General features: G+C 44.1%; 1 protein-coding gene across 4 annotated transcripts in view; it reads left to right on the top strand.

The window, feature by feature from the left end:
* Positions 1-15,413, top strand: part of PSIP1 (PC4 and SRSF1 interacting protein 1) — a 109,279-nt gene extending 93,866 nt beyond the window's left edge. For all 4 annotated transcript variants that reach the window (XM_053295685.1, XM_053295686.1, XM_053295684.1 and 1 more), the window contains exons 14-17: positions 317-418; positions 10,303-10,522; positions 12,357-12,468; positions 14,637-15,413. In XM_053295685.1, the coding sequence (XP_053151660.1) occupies positions 317-418; positions 10,303-10,522; positions 12,357-12,468; positions 14,637-14,697 (495 nt within the window). In that variant the 3' untranslated portion in view covers positions 14,698-15,413. The remainder of the gene's footprint in view (positions 1-316; positions 419-10,302; positions 10,523-12,356; positions 12,469-14,636) is intronic.
* Positions 15,414-26,805: the final 11,392 nt, after the last annotated feature.

The raw sequence follows: 26,805 nt of genomic DNA, 5'->3' as shown, positions 1-26,805 counted from the left end.
ATTGCTTCAAAAAAATATTGGCTTAGTTGTATGGATTCATTTTCAAACTTTAGTGTGAATATGCAGAATATCAAATAAAGTTCAGTTTGCTATATGTTCAGTGCATCAAGATTGCCTGAAAAATCAAGTTAGATTGATATTTTAAATAAATTAAATTGAATGAACATTCACTTGAACTGCTTCTGTTGTAAAGCCACATTGAAGTCCTGCATGTCTTTAATTGTACAAAGCATAAAATATTTTTTCCAGTATTGTTTTGTATTCTTTGTCGGTTTTTTAATCTGCTGAAATTAAATTTTGGGGTTTTTATATTTAGGATGTAAACAGATGCATCGAGGCTCTGGATGAACTTGCGTCACTTCAAGTAACAATGCAGCAAGCTCAGAAGCACACGGAGATGATTTTGACACTTAAGAAAGTAAGATTGGTAGTTCATATGAAGAAATGTAGAAGTTTAATTTATTTCACTTTCATGTTTTATGAATCTTGAAATGTACACATGGCAAACCATTATTTGTAATGAAAGATATGGTTTCAGTAAATATTAGATCCTTAAGGCAATTTGGATCATTCCCAACATGGGGTAATGTGCCCGCACAGTAGCCCTGTGGAAGGATTTCATAGCTCCTTGGCGCTCTGAAGCTCTACCTTTTGCTTGCGAAGCATGGTCGTTAGCGGGGGACAGAGCACCTGTAGCTCAGTTCCTTTTCGACTGCCACATTGTGTGACTCATTAGGGCTTGCTCCTCTTCTTCATCTCGTTTCCTGTAAGAATTCAAAGAAATTGGTTTGGATTTTAAGGCTTGGACTCTGGCTGCTCTCAACTACTCTTTCCTTTTTGTTTCGGACTCATAGACACTCGTAAAACTTTTTAAAAGTGTTCATCTTGTGAGGGGACTCTCCTGTCATGGGACAAACATGTATTTTACTCTGTTTGGCGGAAGATCATATTGCCCGGACATGGACATGTAAGATCTGCCTCTCTTTTTCTAAACAGACCAGAAAAAGTAGAGAATTGTCTCTTAAGGCTACTTTATATGAAAAAGTGTTGTGCCTTCCGACACCAATGCCATGTTCCCTGTTGCTGTCAACATCCGTGGCTTTGATCTCACCTCACCATTGACACTCGAAATCGATGTCAGTGTCAAGACATTCACCCGAGAGAGTTTCCCATACCTATCAGCTTGGAGTACCCAAGGATCTGGATCGTGATCCATTGCATTCATAAGGAATGGGTTCTGCTCCTGCGCAGGCACCTCACGGTTAGATTGACTAGCTCCTCGTGCTGCCTCCAACCGCCCTGCACGTGGTCTGTGCTTCCCTTATGTTAGGCAGTTGGGGCGTGCTTCTCTCAGTTTCTATTAAACCGCCTTCGCGTCTAGACCTCGGATATGTTAGCTCCTTCACAATAAACTGTATTGACTCTCAGTTAAGACCTCGGAAAGTACATGTAAAACGCACTAGAAAATCTACCTAGGACTGGAAAACGGACATGGCTATAGCAATACCCTTGCACAAGGAAAGCAAAAAAGTGAGTCTCCCCCGGGCTCCTCGGGGGAGGCAAAACTGTAAATCATCTCGGAACAACTTAAAACTGAGTAGCAGCAATGACGTCCAAACCACCAACGAAAACAGTGTTTGAGCGCTGTACAGAATGCCGTGCCAAACTCCCGTCGACTGATACTCATGAAGCCTGCTTGCTCTACCTGGGGGAACAGCACAACTCAGCCACTTGCAAAATATGCTGCTCCTTCTCTAAGCAAACACTAAAGAACCGGGCACTGAGTTTGAGAGCAGCACTTTATGACGATGCACTTTGTCCTCTGATGCCGAGACCTTCGACATCAAGGTCTGTATCGAGCCCACCGAGACCTACGGTATCGAATGAAACAACATATTCAGAGACTGTGACTGTCGGTGAACTCTGCAAAATGGCAGTCGAAAGCCACCAAAGAACAGAAATTTAAATGTCCAGAGACCATGAAGGAAAAGAGGCATAGACACAAGAGGGTGCATCTCTCTTCCACTGATGAGGAGAGCAAGTCATCACTACCTAAAAAGAAAACAAAAAAGACTCACCTCAGAAGTGGAACTCCATCACTGACTGGCTTACAAACCGAAGAGGACGACTGGGGTTCCACTGCAAACATCACACCGTCGCCTTGGGTACAATACTCCCCATCGACACCAACAGCTATGGAGCCGAAGACAACCTTGCCCAAAACTACTTCGACATTTGCACTGATGTTGGTATCAAGACCGACATCGGAAGGAGAACTGAAGGACAAACTACCCTCGGCATCGACAGCTTTGGTGCGACGCCATGCTTTGTCTTTGACCCCCTATTCAATCTCCCTCTGCGATACCACAGGACACGTACCAACCAGCCTGAGGACTATCTGGACTTTGGAGAGGGGGCAGCAGTGGAGGAGGAAGTTGCACTGGACCCAAAGACAAGGACATCACTTATAGCTCTGCTAGAGTCCAGTGAGAGTACCCTCGGGCTCAACCTTCCAAGATTTTTTGAGCCTCAAGGTTGAGCAGACTAGAGAGGACATGGCGCCACCAATACCAAAGACTCCTTCTCTGTTGCTGGTGAGAACACTGCCCTCAATACCGAATCGAAACCCGATGCGTCTGGTGTCGGCTGCGACTAGTCCAATGGACTAATAATGGCCCAAACAGTTCGACTGGGATTGACCAAGCCACTACCTATGTTAGCACACCCTGCCACAGTTCCATCTCAGAATACATTTTCAACTCGAGGGCTTGGCCAGATCACACATAGTTGTGGTTTCCGACATAACCCACCTGTAATCTATCCCGCTGACTACGCAGAATATAAAATCTGGAAGGTACAGTAGGAAGCTGTACGCCAACAAGTGGCACTGCAAGCACTGCCACAAGCGCCTCTATTATATGATGTCCCACAGACAGCTGTCAAGATGGCAACTACAAGGTGCCAAATGCATTCACTGGGTGAGCAAACCAGCCAACTGCTGAATCAGCAACCAGCCTTATCAGGAAAGCCCAAAGGAGTGCCCACAAGAAAGGTGCCCCCTACTCTTCCAGTGATCTTGCCAACAGAACCGTCTGAGGAGGAGGATGCTGAAACATCATATGCATCAGACATGGAGGAGGAGAGCGTTGTGGAGCCAGGCCCAATGGAACCGGATCCTCCTGCAGAAGTTGCGCCTAAGACTTCTATTTCTCCTACCGAAGAATTTAAAACATACCATGCGCAAATAAGAGAAATGGCTGAGGCTTTAGGCCTTGAGTTGAAACTACCAGAATTGGATCTAAAGGATCCTGTCTATAACATGATGGCAAGAGCAAAGTTGTCACACCCAGTATCTCTTCCCATGCTGCCGGCAATCACTAAGGCAGCACAGTCAACATGGGAAGTCATACAAATGTCTACGGCCACTTCAAGAAACTTAGGATTGTATAGGATACAGGAAGAGGAAAAACACCTACCTCATGAAGTATCCTGTCCCGAACTCCGTGGTGGTAGAATGTGCATCCTCCAGAGGTGGACAACGCCACACCACACCCTCTGAAAAGTATATTCCACATCTTGTCTGACAATAAAAATAGCAAATTATTCGGGATGTCTGGTTAGGTATGGACACCATCTGTGGGATGTCCTATTTCAAGACTCACCTTCAATGTCCTCTGCAGAATTCCAAGAGAATTTTGCACAGACCTCCAAGAAAATGACTGATTAATAGGCATTTGCTTAGCATGTTCAAGCACCTGGCTGAGATGGAATCACGGGCAATGACCATGGCTGTCACCTTGTGCTGCCATGCATGGCTGAGGTCTACAGGCCTACAGCAAGAAATGAAAGAAAGAATAGAGCACTTAATTTACGATGGAAAGGGCCTATTTGCAGAAGTCACAGATAGTACTATAGACTCCTGGAAAAAATTTAAATTCATGGCAACGTCTTTCATGGCGTCGGCAAGTACAACAGGCCAATCATCATGCAGTCGCAACTACAGAAGGCAGCAAAACCGCCCTTCTTATAGGCAAGATAAAAGAGAATATAGAAAGCAATATAGGCCTTTCCAAAAGAACAAGCCCTATGGACAGAGACAAAGGGTCCAAAAACAAAACAGAGAGCAAGCCAAACAGTCTCTTTGATGGCCAGGTCCATCCACAGCACGAACACACTGCATCGCAAGCTTCAGCACCCAAGGCTCCCAACACTAGCTGTGTGAAGGCCAACATGTCCATCCAGTTGGCAAGCCATGCCCAAGCATGGCACAACATAACATTGGACCAGTGGGTGTTAAAGATTATAAGGTCTGGTTACGCAATAGAGTTCAAAGCGTTGCCACCTTTTCAGGGGGTAACCAGCCTTTTCAGGGTTTACCAGATTGACCACGGTGCTACAAGAAGAAACAGGTGATTGTGAAAGTGCAAGTGCAGTGAATGGACATGTTAGGATTTTACTTTTGTTATTTCCAAATCCCCAAGAAGGACCTGAGACAATTAAATCGATATGTGGACACACAGAAATTCAGGATGATAACCCTGCAGGGTATCTTGCAGTTCCTTGCAAGGGAGGAGTGGGCAGTGACCCTAGACTTGAAGGATGGGTATTTTCATGTAGGGATACGCGAAAAACATCGCAAGTACCTTTGCTTCACAGTTGACGATACAGCATGCCAATATGTGGTTTTGCCGTTCCGCCTTTCAACAGCGCCATGAGTATTTACAAAGGTCATGGCAGTAGTAGTGGCATACTTAAGAATGGAAGGGATAGTGATTTTTCCCAGCTGGATAACTGGCTCATAGACAAATACAACAACAAAGAAAAGTTACTTTCGCAGATACAGGTAGTCTTGCATCTCCTAAAGGGGCATCAATGTGAATTGGAAAAAATCGAACTTGATGCCACAGAAACAAATCAGTTACATAGGAGTGGAAATGGACATGCAGGTGTGAAAAGAATTTACTTGCCGGAATCCAGGTACCAGCAAATCAAAGAATTGATATTCCAGTTCAAAAGAAGACCACAGCAGCCAGCAGAAGCTGTGCAAAAGCTGCTGGGACTTATGGCATCATGCTACGGAACTTCCGCCCAGATCATGACCATCAACGGAAGATTCTCACGTTGCCAACAGGTGTATTCCTAGCACTAGAATGGTGGACTGTGAAGGCCCATCTAGGAACTGGAATGCCATTCCAGCCCAAGGCCCCCACTCATTGGGTGACAACAGATGCTTCTCTCTGGGGTTAGGGTGTGCATTGTGGTGAACACCAGGTGCAAGGGCAATGGACAAGGGCCCAAAGGAGGAGACCCATAAACTACCTCGAGCTTTTGGCTGTGTTCATGGCACTGAAGGCCTTCAAACCACAGATAAAAGTGTCTGCGGTGCAAGTTCACTTAGACAATACAATGGCTATAGCTTTCCTGAACAAGCCGAGAGAGACAGTGTCTCGTTCCCTTTGACAACTAACTCAAAAGATGTGGAATTGGTGTGTGGCTCAAAACATTACCTCATCTGCGATACACATAAGGGGAGAAAACAATGTTCAGGCAGACAAACTCAGTTGAATGTTGCTGAGCAACCAGAATCACGAATGGGAACTAAACGATGCCTACCTTCAAGTGGTATTCGCCAAGTGGGGTTGGCCAACGATAGATTTGTTTGCAACTGCTGCGAACAAAAAATGTCAAGAATACTGTCCTCGTGCAGGGCATTGCAAGAATTCTCTGGGCGACGCATTCCAGAATCTATGGACCAAGGGCTACTTCTCTCTGTTCCCACCACAACCACTAATAGCACGGTGGTATCTTAAATGCTCAGGGATGCACGAAAGGTATCCTGGTAACACCTTGGTGGCCCAGACAGCCATGGTTTGCTCCCTTGCTAAAACTGTCAAAAGGAAAATACCACAAATTTCCAAATCGGCCAGACTTACTGAGTCAGAGCCAAGGAATGATCCAACACCCACAGCTTAAAATGTTAAGACTGGTGGTATGGCATGTAGGCTGTTAGACAAGATATTGCTTAACAATAGAAGATACTCCACGTAGGAGGAGGTTTACAGCTTATGCAAAACATCAGGGATTCTTCCCTAGGAGAGCTACGGTCAGACAGATCCTCCTCTACATGACAACACTAAAGATGTCGGGCTTAGCAAACATATCACTCAAAGTGCACTTGGCCGCGATATCTTCGGAACACAAGGGCTGGGAAGGGACAACAGTTTTCTCTCATCCAGAAAGCAAGAGGTTTCTTAAAGGATTAAACAACTTGTACCCACCAATAAGGAGACTGCTACAGCAATGGGACCTGATTCTAGTGCTCAATGCCCTGTTGGAACAGCTCTACGAGCCTTTCGCGAAGGCCTCGTTAATGTTTAAAACATTAAAAACAGTGTTCTTGATAGCAATAACAACAGCACCAAGAGTTAATGAGCTCGCAGCACTACGGGCAGATCGCCCTTACACTCAAATCTTTCCACAAAAGGTCCTGATGCACCTAGACCCACGCTTTGGACCAAAGATAATAACTGACTTCCATATAAATGAAGATACAGTGCTTCCAGCCTTCTTCCAAAATCCAGAATCGCAGTTAGAAAATTCCATGTATTCTTTACATGTGCTGAGAGCACTGCTATACTATCTGGATACTACAAAGGACATCCGTAAGACAAAGAAGCTTTTCGTTTTCTCCAAGGGAAAGTCTATAGGCAAACCAGTCTCAAGACAAAGACTATCGCTATCCCAATGTATAATTCAGTCTATAAAGCACTCAGGGGAAGAAGCCTCCTAATGCCATCAGAACACACTCCACAAGAGCGTATGCATCTTTGGCTGCCAATTTGGCAGGGGTTAGAATGCCAGACATCTGTAGAGTGGCGACATGGTCTGCATTTCAGCCATTTGTAAAGCATTATGCGCTGGACCTATGGCAGTCTAAAAATGCAGTTTGTGGGCGGAGTGTCCTTAAGTGGGTCCTGAATTGATGGCCCACCACCTGATAGGCAGCTGACTAAACATCCATTCCTTATTAATGCAACGGATCACGATCCAGGTAAACAGGTTGCTCACTTGTAACAGATTATCTGGAGGTGATCGGTTGTATTAATAAAACCCACCCAGACCTCCCTGCAGTGAACAGGGCAGGACAAAAAAAACAAAAACAAAAAAAACCCAGATCGTCAGAACAATAACTTAAACTGGCAGTCTACAGAAACTGAGAAAGGCACGCCTCAACTTCTAACATAACGGAAGCATGGACCATGTGCAGGGCACTTGGAGGCGGCACAAGGAGCTAGTCAATCTATCCGTGAGGTCCTTGCGCAGCCGCAGAATCCATTCCTTATTAATACAACGGATCACCTCCAGATCATCTGTTACAGGTGAGCAACCTGTTTTTTAAAGAAGCCCATGATATCTCCAAGGAAGGACATCACAAGCACCTTAAAAAGCGGAAACATTCTGAGGAAGACTACTCATCGCACTCAGCTTCTAAATATAAGAAGTCCTCCTCCTTAACATTGATCCCAAAGTCAACTACCCCCGCAAAGACCTCAAGTTGTTCGATGTCGACATAAATTCATCATCCATTGTCGACAACTGCAGAGGACAAACAAGAAACATCAAACTCCTCCCCTTGAACCCAATTCAACTTCTGACATTGGACATCTTATCCATGGAAGCTTCTTGGGAGATTCAGGATCAAACCCCTTCTTCCATGGTTCTATTCGGCATCCTGCTTCTCCATCAAAATTGGTAATTACATGGCCTGTATGGCAAAATATCATTACTCCACATGGGAACATCTTAAAGAAGATCTCAACGATGTTCTCGAAACTCTGAAATCTAAGTTTAAAGACTTAATCTCCAAGTCAGCAGACATAACCTGCCAACATTTAAGCTCAGCATAACATCTGACTGAACCAGAATCATGTTCACTAGGGTGAATGAACCATGAAACTCACTTGGTGACTCTGGGCCAGTCATGTATCTCTCAGCCTAAGCTACCTCACAGGGTTGTTGTGAGGATAAACATAACCATGTACACTTCTCTGAGCTCCTTGGAGGAAAAACGGGATATAAATGTAAAAATTGAATGAATAAATAAATCTCTTGCCTCTGCCTCGTTGAAATTGTTAACCCTTAAGATGGCCTTTTTGGTAGCTATAGCGTCTGCAAGAAGGGTCAGTGAATTGACTGCATTAAGGTTAGAACCTGCCCCCCGCCCTCATTATTTCCTGATAAAATAGTAATGAGGACTTGCCCCTCTTTTACTTCTAAAACTTCTGACTTCCATATCAACTAGGATATTGTTCTCCCTGCATTTTTCTTCAATCCTTCCTCCACTCTGGAACGATCCCTCCACTCTATGGATGTCCATAGAACCCTTTATTTAGGGGTGTGCACGGACAACGGACTGGTTCAGACGGGGTGGGGTGGCGGGGGTGTGTGTCCTGCATCTTTACTTCTAAAGTAAAGATGCAGGTCCTTATCTGTGTGACTGCTGCTCCAGGCAGTTTCTTGTTGCTGTGGTACTCCCCTCAGCAGCCCACTCGCAGTGGCAGTGCAGCTCCATCACTCACCTGGCCTCCGCACATGCACAGAAGCTAGGTAAGTGACAGAGCTGTGACACCACCGTGCGGAGCACCACAGCAGCAGGAAGCTGCCTGGAGCAATAGTCATGGTGGTAAGGACCTGCATCTTTACTTTTAAAGGTGCCACTTGCACTGCCTCAAGCTGCCTGACTGGTTTGTGGTTCAGCCGAACCAGCTCCCCGGACCATGAAGTCGTCCAAATTCAAACCAGACCACAGTCCGTGCACACCCCTACCTTCTTTTCTATTTGGTCAGAACCAAAAGCTTTCAGAAGACAAAGAGGCAGGCTAATTAATTGATTAATTGATTAATTAAATTGATTTTTATATTTCTATACCGCCCAAAGTATGCTTCTCTGGGCAGTTTAAAATTAAAATCATTAACATTAAAATCATTTAAAACCCAACATTAAAATTATTAAAACTATAAATGTGATTAAAAGCCTGGTTGAATTAATATGTCTTCAGTGCTTTTTTAAAAGGTTGTCAGAGATGGGGAGTTTGTCACCTTCAAGAGTCACAATAAGAGCAACACTATTTCCAGACAAAGATTTTCTCATTGGCTCATAGAGCTCGTTTTCCTGTGTTACAAACTAGGGATGTGCACGAACCTGTTTGGCATTCTATTCTTAGAACGTCAAACAGGTTTGGAACCCCTGTGTTCGAACACGGGGCAGGGGTGGCTTTAAGGACGGGCGAGGGTGCACTTACCCCCCTCCACGCACTCCCCCCTCATGCACTTCCCCTCGCCCACGCTTTCCCTTCTGGCGCTCTGCGTAGAAATAGTCCCACGGGGTGGCAGTGTACCTCTTTGCCACCCCTTTGTTTCAGTGATCAGAAGTGCCAGGTGTGTGCACACACACACTTCACGTCCAGTGACTTCCAGTCACTGAAACAACAGGACAGCAAGGAGGTACGCTGCCACCCCATGGGACTATTTCTTTGCAGAGCGCCGGGCGGGGGGTGGGGAAGTACACCCTCCCCCATCCTTAAAGCCACCCCCACCCCACCATCCGCATCCCTATTACAAACTTCAAGGAGTAAAACCTCCTCCAACTATTAAAGCCCATTCCACCAGAGCTATGGCTACCTCTGCAGCTCATATGTCTGGAATTAGCATTATGGACATTTGTAAAGCAGCCACATGGTCTTCTAACCTAACGTTCATAAAGCACTATGCCATTGATATCCGAACTACGGCTGAGGCTAATTTTAGATGGGTGGTTGTAAAAAATTGTTATTTGATAACATTCTCACACCCTTCCACCTTTTGGTGAGCTCATTAATCTCCCATGTTGGGAATGTCCCTGCATCACCATACAGATATACCGGTTGCTTACCTAAGGTGATCTAGGATCAATCATGACACTCACCCAGCCTCCCCACTGTTTGAATGTTATGTCTAGTGGCTTACCTTCAGTGCTTTCAGTGAAGAACAGACCTCTCCCATTTGACTAGGAACCGAGCTACAGGTGCTCTGCTGCCCAAGATAACTAGTTTGCTTTGTACGTGAAGGGTTGAGCTTCAGAGCACCTAAAGGAGCTATGAAATCTTTCCACGGGGCTACTGTGGAGGGGCATTGCCCTATGCTGTGAATGATCCCAGATCACCTAAAGACCAGCTGTTACAGGTAAGCAACCTGTTTATACCATTTGAGTAATTTTGCTGTTTTAGCCTATATAGATGGACATCTTTTTCAAATACCATTTTAGATACGAAAGTTCAAGGTCAGCCAGGTTATCATGGAGAAGTCCACTATGCTTTACAACAAGTTCAAGACCATGTTTCTTGTTGGAGAAGGGGATTCTGTTCTTTCACAAGTGCTGAACAAGTCCCTTGCTGAACAGAAGCAGCATGAAGAAGCAAACAAAACCAAAGAACAATGGAAAAAAGGACCAAACAAGAAAGCTGAAAAAGACAGAGAGCAACCCGGTATTGTATTATTGGCTCACTAGAAATGCTTAATTTGTTTATGGTCTGTATATGGCATTTTCTACTTTGGGCAAGCTCTAGAACTCTGAATTTAATATAAAGTGCTCATTTGACTCACTTGAATAAGGATCAGAGTCTAAAATTTCTATTCTAGTATGTGTCAGCATACAGATTACACATGTATATTTTGAAGTGCTAGGTAGCCATGAACATTCATCAAATTTTCACATGGCCATTTATTTCCCTTATAAGAATTAGGATTTAAGCTTGGTTCAGATGGTATTTTTTAACCTCTGCAGGAGGCCGGAATGGATCTCATGATAATATACATCCTATTTCCCCATCACCCTGCATAGGAAATAATTTCTGATCCTGCACAGTATCAGTTGATCTGAATGCGCTATTTGCTCCATGGGTAGAAGGTGGGTTGAGATGGAACAACCCCAGTTTCAACTCAACCCAGTATTTTATTGGAGCAGATTCTACCTATTGGTAGAAGACACAGCAGTGGGTGGGAGATGGTTGTGCACAAACTCTTCTATGCTCTATGACTGAGTATAAAACACCAACAATCTGTACTGAGAGTATTATAGTCTCTTATTGACTTCGTTGAACCTGTTCTCAAAGCCAGGGAGACACTGCTACTGTTTAAATGTTCTTTCCCTTCAGCAATGGAAACTGCTGTAGCAAAAAATAATTTTGTCTTGCAAGTAAGTGGCAGAATTGCCCTGCTTGAGCATCTAACAAGGGAAGAGGAAAATTAGTCCATTCCAGTACCATGGTTCTAATCTGAATTTTAAAAACTTCATGAGATTTTATCATGGAATTCCTGCTTTCTTGTTGGGTTGTGACTTGAGCATAGCAATTAACTACAAGTAATTTCTTGGGACACTGCGTGTTTCATTTCTGCATTTTGTGTCATTTTAAATGTTGCACATGTACATTGCAGTGGCTCTTGTGAAAGGGAAAGAAGTCTGAATCTATCTTCTTTATATATAATTCTCTAAGACATACCCGTGGCTAATTCCATGTGTGGCAGCTCTTGCGAGAGTTTTTAGGGCTGCTAGATAACCATAGGAGCAGTAGGGGAAAGGAAATGGTGGTGGCAGCCAACCAGCCGGCCAGAAAGTGGCAGCAGCGGGAGAGAGAAGAATCCTGCCCAGCCAGAAAGCCGGTGGGGGGCAGACAGGAAGAAGCCAGCTGGCCAGGCAGAAAGTAGCAGCAGGAGAAGAAGCTGGCGGGCGGGATGGAGAAGAAGCTGAAAGAAGCAGAAAACAGCCTGGGGGGTGGGGTGGGGTGGGGTTGGGGTGGATAGGAGAAGAAACCAGCACCCCACCAGCCAGAAAGTGGGGGAGAGGACAGGAAGCAGTGGGCGGGTGAGAAGAAGCCAGCCAAGCCAGAAAGCGGGGGGTGGGGGTGGGGGTGGGAGAAGAAGCCGGCGCCCAGCCAGAAAATGGGGGGGGGCAGGTGTGCGTGGACAGAAGAAGCCAGTGCCTGGCTGGACAGAAAGCAGCAGGCAGGTGGGTAAGAAGCCAGCCAGCTGGCCGGCCAGAAACCAGTGGTGGGAGGGGGCAGCAGAAGAAGTCTTTATCCATGCATGTATCTATAAGCAGTGGAAGGGGCCTGTGGAGTCAGCAGAATGGTCTGAAATCTTGTTTGAAATAGGAATTCTTGAAACAGTAAAACTATTTTGGTAACTATTTCTTTCTGCACAAATAATGCAGTCTTCTGAGTTATAAATAATGTAATTATGTTGCAGAGCTAGCTGTTTGCCTAACTTAAAAACCAGTATTGACAGAGTGACTTTTTGTTCACTTGCTTTTCAATTTTAAAGGTACAAAGATAGTGAATGGGGGTTCTGATGGTCAAGACGCAAACCAGTCACAACAGAATGGGGACAGTGCAGAGGAAAAGAGAGAGAAGCTTGATGCTGGCAATAAGAAAAAGTAAGGGACAGCTTTTAGTCTTAAATGGGGGGGAAATACAATTTTTTGTTTTGTTTTGCTTCACTATCTTTAACTAGTTTTATAAATCTAAGGAATATTCCAGAGTTTTATATATGGTGTTTTTTCTATGTCGTTTTTTTATTTTGGTTTTTTAATTTTTCTATGTAGTCTTGGGGAGAACAAAAAGTACACTCTTTAATGCTCACTGCTCAAACAAAAGTTATTGTAGAAGTTGGTGTAAAGCATGCAACCAAATGGTACCAATATTTTAACAATGATATTTGTAATACCATCAGGCAGAATTGGCACACCCAGGCCCATCAACTAGGCTTCAGTGTTCTCTTGTTCTTGCTAAATAATTAAGCAGAAGTGTGGGGTGGAAAAATTTGCCCATATTTTTTTCCTGTGGGAAAAATTCTATTTCTAAACATTAATTGGCTGACATCCAGACTAGCACTGCACATGTGCAGCAATGGACATTCCGGATCACAGTCTATTTAGGGCATCAGGAAAATTTGCATAATGAAATTTTGAGATTTAATGCAAATTTTATGCAAATGAGAAAACAGTACATGGGAACAATTTTCAGTTCAAAATTTTCTGGAAAACCCACATCTCTGCAGATAAGCATTACTGTTTATTTTTAATATTACGAAAGCCTGAACAGTTTTTTGCTTGCTGTCCCAAGGCCATATAGGTTGCTCTAGCTGTGTGCTTTAAGATGTAATAGCCTCTTTTATCCCTTAAAAAATAAATCTGTCTGTAGCTCTTTTTTAATGTAAGTTGAACTTGCTAACATTGACTGCATCCCAATAAAAATGTAAGTGAGAGTTGCTCTTATAGTTGTGGAGCATGGTGTTCAGCAACTTGTAGGGAAATAAATTAACCTTTGAAATTTACTTCCTTATTGCACTAGGACGATGCTTAGGATTGCAGACCTGGTGTATCAGGTCTGCAATCCTAAGCATCGTCCTAATTCACTAAGGAAGTAAGTTTCAGTGCTTTGAGAAATAAATTAAACTAGCTGAACCCATTTCAGTAAAAAGTTTATTTACTTTGGGGGGTTTTGCTCATTCCGCACAGAGCATCTGTGTGGTAGTGCACTGAGCCTGTGGCATCCCCCCTCCCCCCACCTCGCTCACGCTCTCCCCCCTCCGCGCTCGCGCTCTCCCCCCACCGCGCTCTCCCCCCCACCGCGCTCGCGTTCTCCCGCCCCACCGCTTGCTCGCCTGACTCTGCCTTTTCTCCTTTCTTCCTCCTCCCCCCCCCCACTTGCCTTTCTTCCTTTCTTGTTCCTTCCCGCGGCCAGGACTGCCACTGCCTCCTAACCACCCACCCCAAGTTTCCCCTCGGCCACTTTCCCTCTCTCCTCGGCCCAGCAACAGCCTCTCTCGCTGGCTCCCGCAGGCCTCAACCTCCGGAATAAACTACCCCCTCCCTCTCTCTCTCCATCGTTTCGCCACCCTCTCTGTTTGGTTTCTCCTTTCCAATCTGCCTTTCCTCATTTCTTCCTCCATCCTCTGCCCCTCCCCCCCCAACTCTGCCGATTTCTGCCTTCCTCCCTCGCTGCTACTCCCACCCCAGGCAATGGTTCCAGGCATCCAGACACTCCGGATGCATCCGGATGTAGTTCTCTTTCGGGTTGGCTGTAAGAGAATTATATATATAGATATAGATGAGGAAATTAGTGAAGTACTTTATCATTTTTAATTCAGATACAAACTGTATGTTGCTATCCAAAGGTTTTTTAAACACAAGTTGAGGATGTTAGAAACAATAGCCTATCTCCTTTCCAAAGCAACTTCTTCCATTTTCCCCATTATCCCCAGCCATCCAGGTCATTAGGCATAGCGAGGTGCCAGTTTTGAGGGGATATTATTAAAGGGCATCAAACCTTGCTCTTTTCCCTATCATTGGGAAGTGGTGGAGAGGAGAGGAGTGGCAATTTGGATTTCCTTCCTCAAGCACCATCAACTTGGACTATGCACCCCCCCAATAGAACTTGCACACACACACCCCATAGAACTTTTTTCAGAAGCGATTCTGTGGAGTACTATTTGATCTCTTTGAAGAAACTTGAAACATATTTGAAACTTACAAATATACTGGGCAGTAAAAAAATACACTAGAAGAAGTGCAACTACATCTGCTACTATTTTTTTCTCTAGGATGTCTGGTGATGGAAGAGACCAAGAGAAGACTAAAGTCTCCACTTCAGAAAATGAATGAATGCAGCCTATGTTTTTGTAAAGTACATATAAAAGAGGACTATAAGGGTTTGCATTTGAGAACTAGATTGCTGAAAGTTTTAAATAATTTTATAAGCATAGTATTTTAATGTGTACAATTCCGTGGGGGTGGGGTATGAAGAATCTCCCCTTCCCTATTGTTTTTAAAAGTATTTAAACATCCTGATAGCATTTGGCCCAGTATTAACAGGCAGTACTCAGTTCAAATGTAAAGACCAAGTCAATTTAGAGACTGAAAGTGTTTGTATGTTTTGACGTTAGAGCTGTAGTATATGTTTACCTGACTACTGTATGTTTGTTTGTTTTTGGTTAATGACAGGAAAAATTAAGATTGCCAAACTGCTCCACTTGTATAAACCTTTTTCTTTCTCTTCTCTGTGCATAGTTTTCAGAGTTGTTGTTTGCCAAAGTGTCTGTTAACCATATTTTGTAAGAAGCTGAGAGCATTTTGTAGGAGCTAAACTGTAATGTATGAGTATATTCAGTCAGTCGTTTATAAAGAAGTTAGTTTTGTTCTTGAAAGCTACTTGTGCCAAATTAATATGCTCTGACTTTCTGTGGTATGCTTTTGGTATTCTAGATATCATACTAAGGAAACTCAAGTGTTTCCATTGAAATTATTAATGCACATTGGTCAACAAACACTGTCTTGAGGCAATTTGTTTTAAAAATTAAAAGTTTATGCAGACAAAACAATTAATTTGTACTTTTTAATTGGACATTAAATTTAGCAGAAGCTGAAAACATTCACTTCTGTGACAGAAGCTAGTTGATCCACTTAACTGGCTCCTAGTCTTTCATATAATGCTATGGTGTTGGAAGTTCACACTCACTCACTGGATTCATCCCATTCTACTGAAACCCTTCTGAGCACTGGTGTTGTCAGTGGTGTTTACATGTTTACTTGTACAGTATTAAGATGTGTTTACAAATCAGCTGAAGGCCTGCAACTAGGAAATTAGATTAGTTCAAATCAAACCTGTGAAATTCAACCTCCACACCTCACTGCTTTGGGTTTTTATTGCCCCTTTAGGCTTGTCAGGTGAAATACTGCAATCATAGTAGAAGCTTCAACTTGCAATGGGCTCCTGAAATATATAGAAGCCTTGTCAGAGCCTAAACTCTATCTAGCAATTTTATGAAATATTGCACATGGGTAGACACGCCTCTTCCCCTGGGAAGAGGAGAAGCAGACCTGAGAAGGTAGTAAGCTTGAAGAAAAAACGGATTTTTTAGAAAAACAAACAGAAGGAGGGGGAGATTCTGAAGGGCTAGTATCTCCTTAAGGGAGAAGTCCCAGTGTGTGTCTCTGATTTTGCCAGGGCAAAATTGTGGCTGTGTGGCTTTCCATTTTAGTTTCTCTTTTGCCTGGAGAGAGACAGCGAGAGGCCCTAGCTAGGGCTAAGGTGAGTCATACCTAGTGGGAGGGACCACATTCCTGTTGAACCTGTTTGCCTCAGTTTGAAGCCTACTCTTTACATAAGAGGAGACACCCAGGGACTTCGTGACCAGAGGTTAGGGAACAGGAATTGGCAAACGGGTGTTATAGAAGTTTTGCATGGAGTTTAGCAGGAAAGTGTGTGGGGGGGTTTGAAAGCAGCCCCCTTAATCAAAAGGAGCCTAGCACGAAGAGAAGGTAAGTACTCCTTTCATATTCTTCGGAAAGGAAGTTTAAACTGTTGAATATCTGACAACTTCAACTAACCTCATTTTCTCCCAATACTCTAAGCAGCCAACAAAGCCAGTCATGAAGACAAAAGGCCAGCAGGGGAGGGGGTACTTCCCAGTGTATTGCCCGGAGGACTGTTTGCATGTAAGCTATTTGCTCTATGGGCAGACGTCGTGGGAGTGTGCTTGGTGCAAGGAGTGCAAGTTTGTTCCCTTGAAGACAAGGTAGATGATCTGGAGACACTCAGAGAGGTAAATGGATGAGACATTCAGGAGAGCCATCCCACTCCCAGGCTGATGGCTCCTCTGCTGTCAGGGAGAATGAAGGTCTCTGGGAAGGAGGACATCATTCTGAGGAAGAGAGAAACACTCCCTTAGAAGGGACTCCTTCCTTCAATAATGAAGCCTGTATCTTCTTGCACAGGGGATACTCCTACGGTGGGGAGAGGGGGCTGCTCCTAGTAGTGGGTAATGCGATCATTAGGGGTATGGAGAGATGGGCCTGTGAAGAGAACAGAAAGGAACATAAACTCTGGCAGAAGAACTATAAGGAGACAATAAGGGAGGCACAAAGAGAGTTTGAGAAACATTTAGCTAAAAGCATCAAGAAGCAGGAAACCTGCCAGGGAGGTGGTTGGTCCGTTGGATGATGAGCGAGTGAAAGGAATAATTAAGGAAGATATGGAGACTGCAAAGAAGCTAAATGAGTGCTTTGCATCTGTCTTCACAGCAGAGCATACTGTGTGTATACCTGTGCCTGAACCAAGCTTCTCAGGGATAAGGGGCTATAGAACTGAGTCAGTCAGAGGTGACGAGAGATGACATTCTAAACTGTCCAGAAAAATTAAAAATTAACAGATTGTCAGGTCCATTTGGCATCTACCTGAGAGTCAAGAATACAAATGTAAAATTGCCAACCTCCTTGCAAAAATATATAACATCCCTACAATCAGGCTTTGTACCAGAGGACTGGAAGGTAGCCAATGTAATACCGATTTTCAAAAAGGGATCCAGGAGGAATCAGGGAAATTACAGGCCGGTTAGCTTAACATCTGATCTTTGTGGTGGCCCAGTATCATTCCCAACATTGGGCTCTGCACCTGCACAGTAGCCACTGCAGGATTCATCAGCTCCTCAAAACTCTCTGAAGCCCTGGCCTTTGCATGTGGAATGTGATTGGTCTCTTATGGTGACAGAGTACTTTTCTCATCAGTTCCTTTCCATCTGCCGTAGTGTGTGCTTCCTTAGGGATTTGCTCCTTTGTCTTGGTTCCTGGAACAAAAAACACAGCATTTTTTTCCTAAATTAGTTACTGGGTTGGGTTTTTTTAACCTTTAAACTCTTTTTTTTACTCTTCTTTCTGTCTAGCATTTTGGATTTGGTTGTTTGGTCTTGTTTTCTCGGCTTATTTTGCCCACTAATGGGACTTGTTCGTCTCAGGTCTCATGGACTCGAGGAAAACCTTTAAACGTTGTTCCTCATGATGTGGCACCTTGCAATCTTTGGACTGGCAAAATTTGTATCTGCTGTGGCTAGGAGAGGACCATATTGTCCACTCTTGCCAAATCTGCTTCTCCTTTTTGAAGCTGGAGGATTCGGAAATTACAGTTGTCGGCCACACTCTACAGAGAGAGCTGGCCTTGTGGTAGCAAGCATGACTTGTTCCCTTAGCTAAGCAGGGTCCACCCTGGTTGCATATGAATGGGAGAGTTGATGTGTGAGCGCTGTGTAAGAGATTCCCCTCAGGGGATGGAGCCACTCTGGGAAGAGCAGAAGGTTTCAAGTTCCCTCCCTGGCAGCATCTCCAAGATACGGCTGAGAGAGATTCCTGCCTGCAACCTTGGAGAAGCCGCTGCCAGTCTGTGAAGAAAATACTGAGCTAGATAGACCAATGGTCTGACTCAGTATATGGCAGCTTCCTATGTTCTATGTTCCTATATTTATAAGAGGAGAGCTGGTCTTGTGGCAGCAAGCATGACTTGTCCCCTTAGCTAAGCAGGGTCCACCCTGGTTGCATATGAATGGGAGAGTAGAAGTGTAAGCACTGTAAGATCTTACCTTCAGGGGAGGGAACTGCTCTGGGAAGATCATCTAGGTTCCAAGTTCCCTCCCTGGCATCTCCAAGATAGGGCTGAGAGAGACTCCTGCCTGCAACCTTGGAAAAGCCGCTGCCAGTCTGTGAAGACAATACTGAGCTAGATAGACCAATGGTCTGACTCAGTATATGGCAGCTTCCTATGTTCCTAAGACCACCTTGTGCCTGCTGACAGATGCAATCAACATCGACAGTGTCAATCTCAAAGTCTGCTCCAAACCTAAGCATCTTGATAGTGATCCAATGACATCCATAAATAATGGGGTTCTGCATCTGCGCAATACAAACAAATTTTCTTCCACTGCCAATTATTCCACCACCACACTTCAAAGAACATACAATGATGTTTGCCATGGGTACGCAGACCATTCCTGTACCAAGAAGCAAACAGCAATAGCAAAGAACCAGCAAAACAGCAATAGCAAAGAAGGCAAATATAATTAATACTGATAGGAAGAGTTCCACATCACAGAAAAGTTCAAAGTCTGATTGGACTTATGTACTTCCTCAGCAGAAAGTAATGATGAAACCACTCGCTCAAACAAACCAAGGGACAGCACCGCTGCTCAAATCACACGCTGGCACCCATTCGGAAGTGGAGGTGGTTTCCACAGATGAAGAGGAAGATTATGCCTCTGACTCCACAGATGAAGAATCCAATGAGCACAACTCCGACCCAAACCAGAATGTTCCAACTACTCCTTCCATATTGTGAATGGAGGAAATGCAATCCTACCATTAACAGATAGCAGAAATGGCTGATTTGTTGGGCCTAGATCTTAAACCAAAAAGTACAGATTTAGATTATCTGTACAATTTCATGAAGAAAATATTTGCAGGAATACAACCTGTATATTTAGCAATGGTTCCTGTAATTACAAAAGCAGCAAAGTCGGCTTAGGAGGTTATCCAGACTTCCACACCAACATTAAACAAATTAGAGAAACTGTATAGAATACAAGAGGTTGAAAATGAATATCTTATGAAGCATCCTGTGCCAAATTCATTGGTAATAGATTGTGCATCAGCTTCGATGGGCAGAAAACGCCACACAACCCCTGCAGATAAGGAGGGGCATAGGCTAGATGTCTAGGGAAGTAGATACTATGCTACTGCATGCCTAACTATTAAAAGCGCCAATTACATGACGTATTTATCAAAATATACATATTCCTTGAAACGCTGTTTGAAGAATGCACCACATTGACACCAGAGGAATTTCAAAAGAAATTTGAGGACATTTTTATTAAGGTAACTATGGCTACCTGACAGCAACTTAGCAATGCAAAACACCTTTCAGAATTGGAATCCCACACATTGTATTCTGTGAGATTGCTAAGAAAATACACTTGGTTATGTGCAACTAATCTGCAACAAGATATGCAGGAGAGGATAGAAGCCCTTCCATTTGATTACAAGGGACTGTTTTGTAAGAAAACTGACTCTTCCATGGGAAAATGGAAGAAATCCAGAAACACGGCAACACCACCCAGGTATGCCGGTGTAAGATAACAACCATACCAACGAAGGCAAAACAGGTACTGCCAAAATGAACGAAGGGAATATAGAAGACCGTTCCAGAGATCTAATCAGAAGGCATACGTGGCAAAAAAAAAAAAAGGAAAACCGCAGTAAAACAACACAGCAGGCCAAGCAACACCTTTGATTTGTCTCAAAGCCCACTTGTACCATTAAAAATCCACAAGACAACACATTTCATCAGTGTCAAAAACAACATCTCACTGGCATATGTCGAAAACATCATCGAACTGGCAAGTCATGCACAAGCATAGCACCATATAATATCAGACCGGTTGGTCTTGAGAGTAGTCAAAACAGGATATGCAATAGAATTCATTACTCTGCCAGAGTTCACAGGGATAAAGTATACTCCCGAGACATTAACACTGATGGAAAAGGTCAAGGAATTGTTGGAAAAGCAGGCAATTGAGCTAATACAGTCCACTTCTACACGAAGAGATATGAATTGCAACGTTGGATTTGAAAGATGCATATTTCCATATCGGCATACAGAAGAACCACAGGAAGTTCCTACGCTTCAAGGTGGGCAAGGAAATATATCAATGCAATATACTACCGTTCGGCCTAGCAATAGCACCAAGGGTATTCATGAAATGCATGGCAGTGATCATAGCCTACCTTTGGACCCAAGGCCTCTCCATCTTTCCATACTTAGATGACTGACTTCTCACTGCAAAAACAAGGGAACAGCTATTATCACAAATACAGTGTGTAACAACTCTATTGAACGACTTAGGAGTTCAAATCAATTGGAAGAAGTCACATTTAGAGCCTGCCAAACGACTACAGTACATTAGGGCGGTGCTGGACATGGAAGAACATATCTCCTGGAAAACAAATTCGAAAGGATAGTCCAGATGGTGAGAGCATTTCACGCAACACCACAGCAACAGACAAGAGCTATTCAGGAGCTAGCATGGTGCAGTGGTTAGAGTGCTGAACTAGGACCGGGGAGACCCGAGTTCAAATCTCCATTATTTATTATTATTTCTTGTTTACACAGTCAGACAGGTGTTATTGACTGGTTTGTTTTATCCAGACATCGAGTCCTTCCCAAGGACCTGGGATGGCTGAATTTTATTGTCAGTTGTTATAGGTATCGTCGCAGAATATAGGCTGTTCCCAGTAAAGCTGCTTTTTGTAATTGACTGATGGTGATTTCTGTGGCCCCTATGGTGTTGAGGTGCTCTTCGAGGTCTTTTGGAACTGCACCTAGGGCGGCAATTACCACTGGGATGATTTTGGTCTTTTTCTGCCACAGCCTTTCAATTTCAATTTGTAGATCTTTGTATTTGGTGATTTTTTTCTATTTCTTTTTCTTCTATTCTGCTATCCCCTGGTATTGCTATGTCGATTATTTTGACTCGTTTTTCTTTCTTCTTGACTACAGTTATATCTGGTGTATTGTGTGGCAGATGTTTGTCTGTTTGTAGTCGGAAGTCCCATAATATTTTTACATCTTCATTTTCTACCACTTTTTCAATTTGATGGTCCCACCAATTCTTGGCTACAGGTAGCTTGTATTTTTTGCAGATGTTCCAGTGTATCATCCCTGCTACCTTGTCATGCCTTTGTTTGTAGTCAGTCTGTGCGATCTTTTTACAACAGCTGATTAGGTGGTCCACTGTTTCATCTGCTTCTTTACAAAGGCGGCACTTGCTGTTTGTTGTTGACTTTTCTACTTTTGCTCTTATTGCATTTGTTCTTAGTGCCTGTTCTTGCGCAGCCAGTATTAAACCCTCTGTTTCTTTCTTGAAGTTGCCATTCTTAAGCCATTGCCAGGTCTTGGTGATGTCTGATTTTCCAGTTATATTGTGCAAATATTGACCATGCAGGGGCTTATTTCTCCATTTTTCTGCTCGGTTCTTGACTTGTTCTTTCTTTCATTGGTGTTGAATAGTTTCGCGTTATTGACCATTTGAAGTGCATCTTCTTCACTGTCCTTGATATATTCTTCAAGGCCTCTTTTCTCCTCCTCTACTGTTTGATGGACTTGCAGCATTCCTCTTCCACCTGAGCTGCGAGGGAGGTATAGCCTATCTACATCACTGCGGGGCTGCAGTGATGTAGATAGGCTATACCTCCCTCGCAGCTCAGGTGGAAGAGGAATGCTGCAAGTCCATCAAACAGTAGAGTATTATTATTATTATTATTATTATTATTACATTTATATCCTGCTCTTCCTCTAAGGAGCCCAGAGCGGTGTACTACATACTTGAGTTTCTCTTTCACAACAACCCTGTGAAGTAGGTTGGGCTGAAAGAAAAGTGACTGGGCCAGAGTCACCCAGCTAGTATTATGGCTGAATGGGGATTTGAACTCTGGTCTCCCCGGTCCTAGTCCAGCACTCTAACCACTACACCACGCTGGCTCTCTTAGTATCATTCAGCCATGATACTAGCTGGGTGACTCTGGGCCAGTCATTTCTTTCTCAGCCTAGCCTACTTCACAGGGTTGTTGTGAAAGAGAAACTTAAGTATGTAGTACACCGCTCTGGGCTCCTTGGAGGAAGAGTGGGATATAAATGTAATAATAATAATAATAATTCAGGTACAACTGGGCCTAATGGCTTCTTGCACCGAAATCATTCCAGAGAATCATGGCCAGATCCATCAGCTGTGGCCAGATCCATTAAAACTATCAAAAACAGATTACAACATGGTTTAAGACTTTAAACATAGAACAGGCTGTGTGGTTTGTTCTACAAGACCATGATACGTGCAGAGTTCATGACTAGGCCTGAAATCCACTGAAAGGGCAATGCTTTCCAATACCAATGGACTCGAAGTATATTTTATTAGTTCCCACCTTATCCATTGCTGAACAGAGTGGTTGCTAAGGTGCTACAGGACAAGATGAAAGGCATCCTAATAACCCCCTGGTGGCCAAGTCAGCTGTGGTTTCTGCAGCTACTCAAACTATCTGGCCAGAATCACAGGAAACTCCCACAATGGCCCGACCAAATAAGTCAGGAGAAGGGACAACTGTTACATCCAAACCTAAAGACACTCAGTTTCATGGCGTGGAAGATAGGTTACTAAGGAGAATCCTACTAAATAACAGGAAGTTATTTGGTAACTTCCAAATGGTGCCAAATGGAAGAGGTTCTGTGAATATGCAAAAATAAGACACTTCAAATCCAAAAAGCAACATTAAAAGAAGTATTGTTTTACCTCACATTGCTAAAAACCAAAGGACTGGCAAATGTGTCAGTTAAAGTACATTTGGCAGTGATTTCTGCAAACCATAAGGGTTGGAAAGGGAAAACTGTGTTCTTCCACTCCAAATGCAAAAAATTCATGAAAGGAATAAATATGTACCCTCCAATACGACAACCCATGGATAAATGGAGTCTATCGCTAGTGCTTTCCATATCGAGAGAGAAGCCTTTTGAACCAATGGCAACAACCACTGTGAGATTAGTAACATTAAAAACATGTTAAAACCACCGTGAAATTAGTAACATGTTCTTCGTGGCAATAACTAGTGCAAAGTGTGTGAGTGAGCTCCTCACACTACGTATGGATGAGCCATACACCAAATTCCACACAGATAAAGTGGTAATGTGTCTGTATCCAGAGTTCTGAACTAAGATAGTCACAGACTTCCATCTTAACTAGGATGTGATTCTACTAACTTTTTTCAGAAACCCATCCACTGCATTAGAGCACTCAATGCATTCTCTGAATGTATGCAGAGCACTCCTATTTTACTTAAAGAAACAGAGAAAGACTAAACAATTATTTGTATGTTTTAGGGGTGGCTGGAAAGGCTACACCCCATAACACCAAGAAGTTTCACATTGGCTAGTAAAAACAATATTAATGGCCTGTGAGCAACAGAAGGTGACCCCACCAAGATCTGTCAAAGCCCACTCTACTCAGGCATATGCAACTTCAGCGGCACATTTGTCAGGAATTAAGTACAAGGACATGTGCATGGCTGCATCTTGGCATTCAGACCAAACCTTTATAAAACATTACACTTTGGATTTTCACTCTGCAGCGGCAGCCAATTTTGGAAGGGCAGTCCTAAAAAGGGTGCTACAATAGCTTGTGACCCCCGCCACCAGTGCGAAAGCTCCTAAGTCACCCATTATTTATGGATGTCATTGGATCACTATCCAGATAAACAAGTGGCTTATCTGTAACAGATGATCTGGTAGTGATCCTGCAACATTCATAAAACCCTCCCATCCATCCCCACTGCAGAGCGCAAGCTATTACAAAAAGAAACAGAACTAAAAACTGGATTGTTGGCCAACAGAAACTGAAAGGAGGATGCCAAACCGCCAATATTAATGGGCACGAAGCATGCGCAGCTGGTGGTTGGGGGTGTCTCGAGGAGCTAACAAGTTTTACCCGAAGTGGTCTGCACAGGCGCAGAGCCCCATTATTTATGAATGTCGCTGGATCACTACCAGATCATCTGTTACAGATAAGCAACCTGTTTTTCCATCTGATTCCACATAAGGGCATCTTTAAGAAGCCGAGGGACATCCCTAAGGAGTCCCATCACAAAAAGAGGAAGCACAAGGATTCAGAGTCCTCAACTGCCCTGAAGCACCCTAACACATCGTTGGCGCCTTCAGCATGAATTTCAATGTTGCCTTTGACCTTGTAGGCTTCGACCAAGTTGACTTCCTCTTCAACCAAGGTACCTACAACTTCTGCTGCGACTTCTTCTCCATCAAGATTGACAGCTGTTCAGCATCACTCCTCGTCAATGTCTCCTCCACTGCCGCTCCATCCTCTTGCTTCTTCACTGCCTTCAAAGCCCTCTGCAATCCAGGTTTTTTATTCCCACTTGTCATCATTCTCTCTGGAGATCGTTGTCAAGTCTTCCATTCTGTCAACATTGCCATTGGGTGCTCTTCAGACTTGAAATGCTTTAAGGAGCTTCTCGTAAAATCTGCCAACATTACCTGCCAGCCTATGAGTACCGCAGAACATCTGACAGAGATGGAGTCCTGTACCATGGCCAGTGCTGTGAATGCCTGGCTTCAGTCTTCCTCGCTCCATCAAGATAAGTGGGACAAGACTGAAGATTTGTCCTTTGTCGAGGAGGGGCTTTTCAGAAAAGAGACGAGCTGATGGAACACATGAAAAGATCTACATTCACTGAGCGTACTATCACTTTGACAGCATCTGCTTTGCACTCCTATACCCAAAGATTCAGAAAGTATGATAAATCCAGAGCCTCCTATCCTCACTCTGACAGAAGAGACTTCCGCCGTTACTTCCCTCAAGGACAGAGATGGCTGTTCTCTCAATGTGGGAAACAACATCAAAAGCCTTGAGGCCAAGATGCCTCCAAGCAAAATCTTTGACCCTAGGGTTGACCTACTGACTCAAAAAAAAAATCCAAAAATAATTAAAAATTACTCAATTGCCCAATTTGTTTCACAGGTTGGGTGCAGTGTTCCCTCTAAGGTGTGCACTTGTGTGCATGCTCACAAGTTTTTTGATGTCTGCTCAGTTAATTTAAGATCCCTCTCAGGTTGAATTAGGAAGTCCCCACTTTGAATGCATGTGCGTGCACACTGCCTTGATACTGCTGCCCAGAACAAAATTCATTCCACGCATAGATGAGAAAAATGAGAGGGAAATGATGGGTAGGTAGCATGCATCTTGCCCTAACACGCAACCTGCGTTGGTGTCCCTAGGTGCTACCCATGGGGAATAATGGGCTGGTTGAAGTTCCCTGTTATTCCCTATGGGCGAAACAGCACACCACCACACAAGTGAAAAAGGAATCTCCCAGCACAGAACACAACACACAGTGCAAAAAAAGAATCACTGACCTAGGCTCTGCCAGCCACAGTGCCAGGTGCACACGCTGCATCATTGACACAAGTTACTCTCTCATACACTGACACACAGAGTTATGATTCCACTGCAACAGCAGCAGCACCCTTTGCAAGCAATGCCATAAGCTGAGCTCAGCTAAAACAACCCACATTTTCATTGAGTGAGTACACCTGACCTCTCAATGCAGATTGCAGACACAGCAGACTACCAGCGAGCATCTGCCAGTTCAGCCACATTTTAAGGGTAGTGTACCTTGCAATGCCAATGCAGAATCAGATCGCTGAACCGAGTCACTAGGACAGTAAGTGAAGCACAAGGCCAGACACTGAGCTTTCAGCAGTCACCAAGATATCTCACAACAGAGAAGTTCCACTGTATCTCAACATGTGTCCAGGTAGGCTGAGCTCACACTGCCTCTCCCTGAGCATCTGCATACCCTTCTCACTGCTGTGGAAGTAGGCTGCTATCCCGTGGCACTTCTCCACAAGAGCAACTGTGGCAGCAGCAGGCCCAAGGGGGGAGGCTACATGCCCTAGCCTCCTTAATGCCAAGCACATCAGTCACGACCAGGTGTGGAGTGTGCCATACTGCATATGGACACAAACTGCAGCGGGTGTGCTGCCCTCAACACGCTGACACCATTGTCGGTGACCAGGAAGCCTCGGCAAAAGTTTGGCTGCCTGGACAGCCATTCCTCAACCTAGCATCCAATGACTGCTGACAGTTTATCCACCATGTGGTCTGTGTCCACCGGCTCTACATGTAGCACAGCCCACCTGCGCTTCACTGCATGGGAGGGGCTGGCCACCGCCACCAGCAGATGATGATCCCTCTTGCTCCTGCCCCCACCAGTGCACCATGAGGGACAGGAAAGCAGCCTGCATCCCACTACAGCTGGTCCACAGATCTGTAGTGAAGTGCAGACTGGTGTCAGGCCCTGCTGACTCCAGCAGCCCTAACACAACATTCCTGC

The sequence above is a fragment of the Hemicordylus capensis genome, chromosome 2, assembly GCF_027244095.1.
Source record: "Hemicordylus capensis ecotype Gifberg chromosome 2, rHemCap1.1.pri, whole genome shotgun sequence".
In the NCBI taxonomy this organism is placed as follows: domain Eukaryota; kingdom Metazoa; phylum Chordata; class Lepidosauria; order Squamata; family Cordylidae; genus Hemicordylus; species Hemicordylus capensis.
The sequence above is the reverse complement of the archived record's forward strand: the minus strand, read 5'-3'. Positions and strand labels throughout refer to the sequence as shown.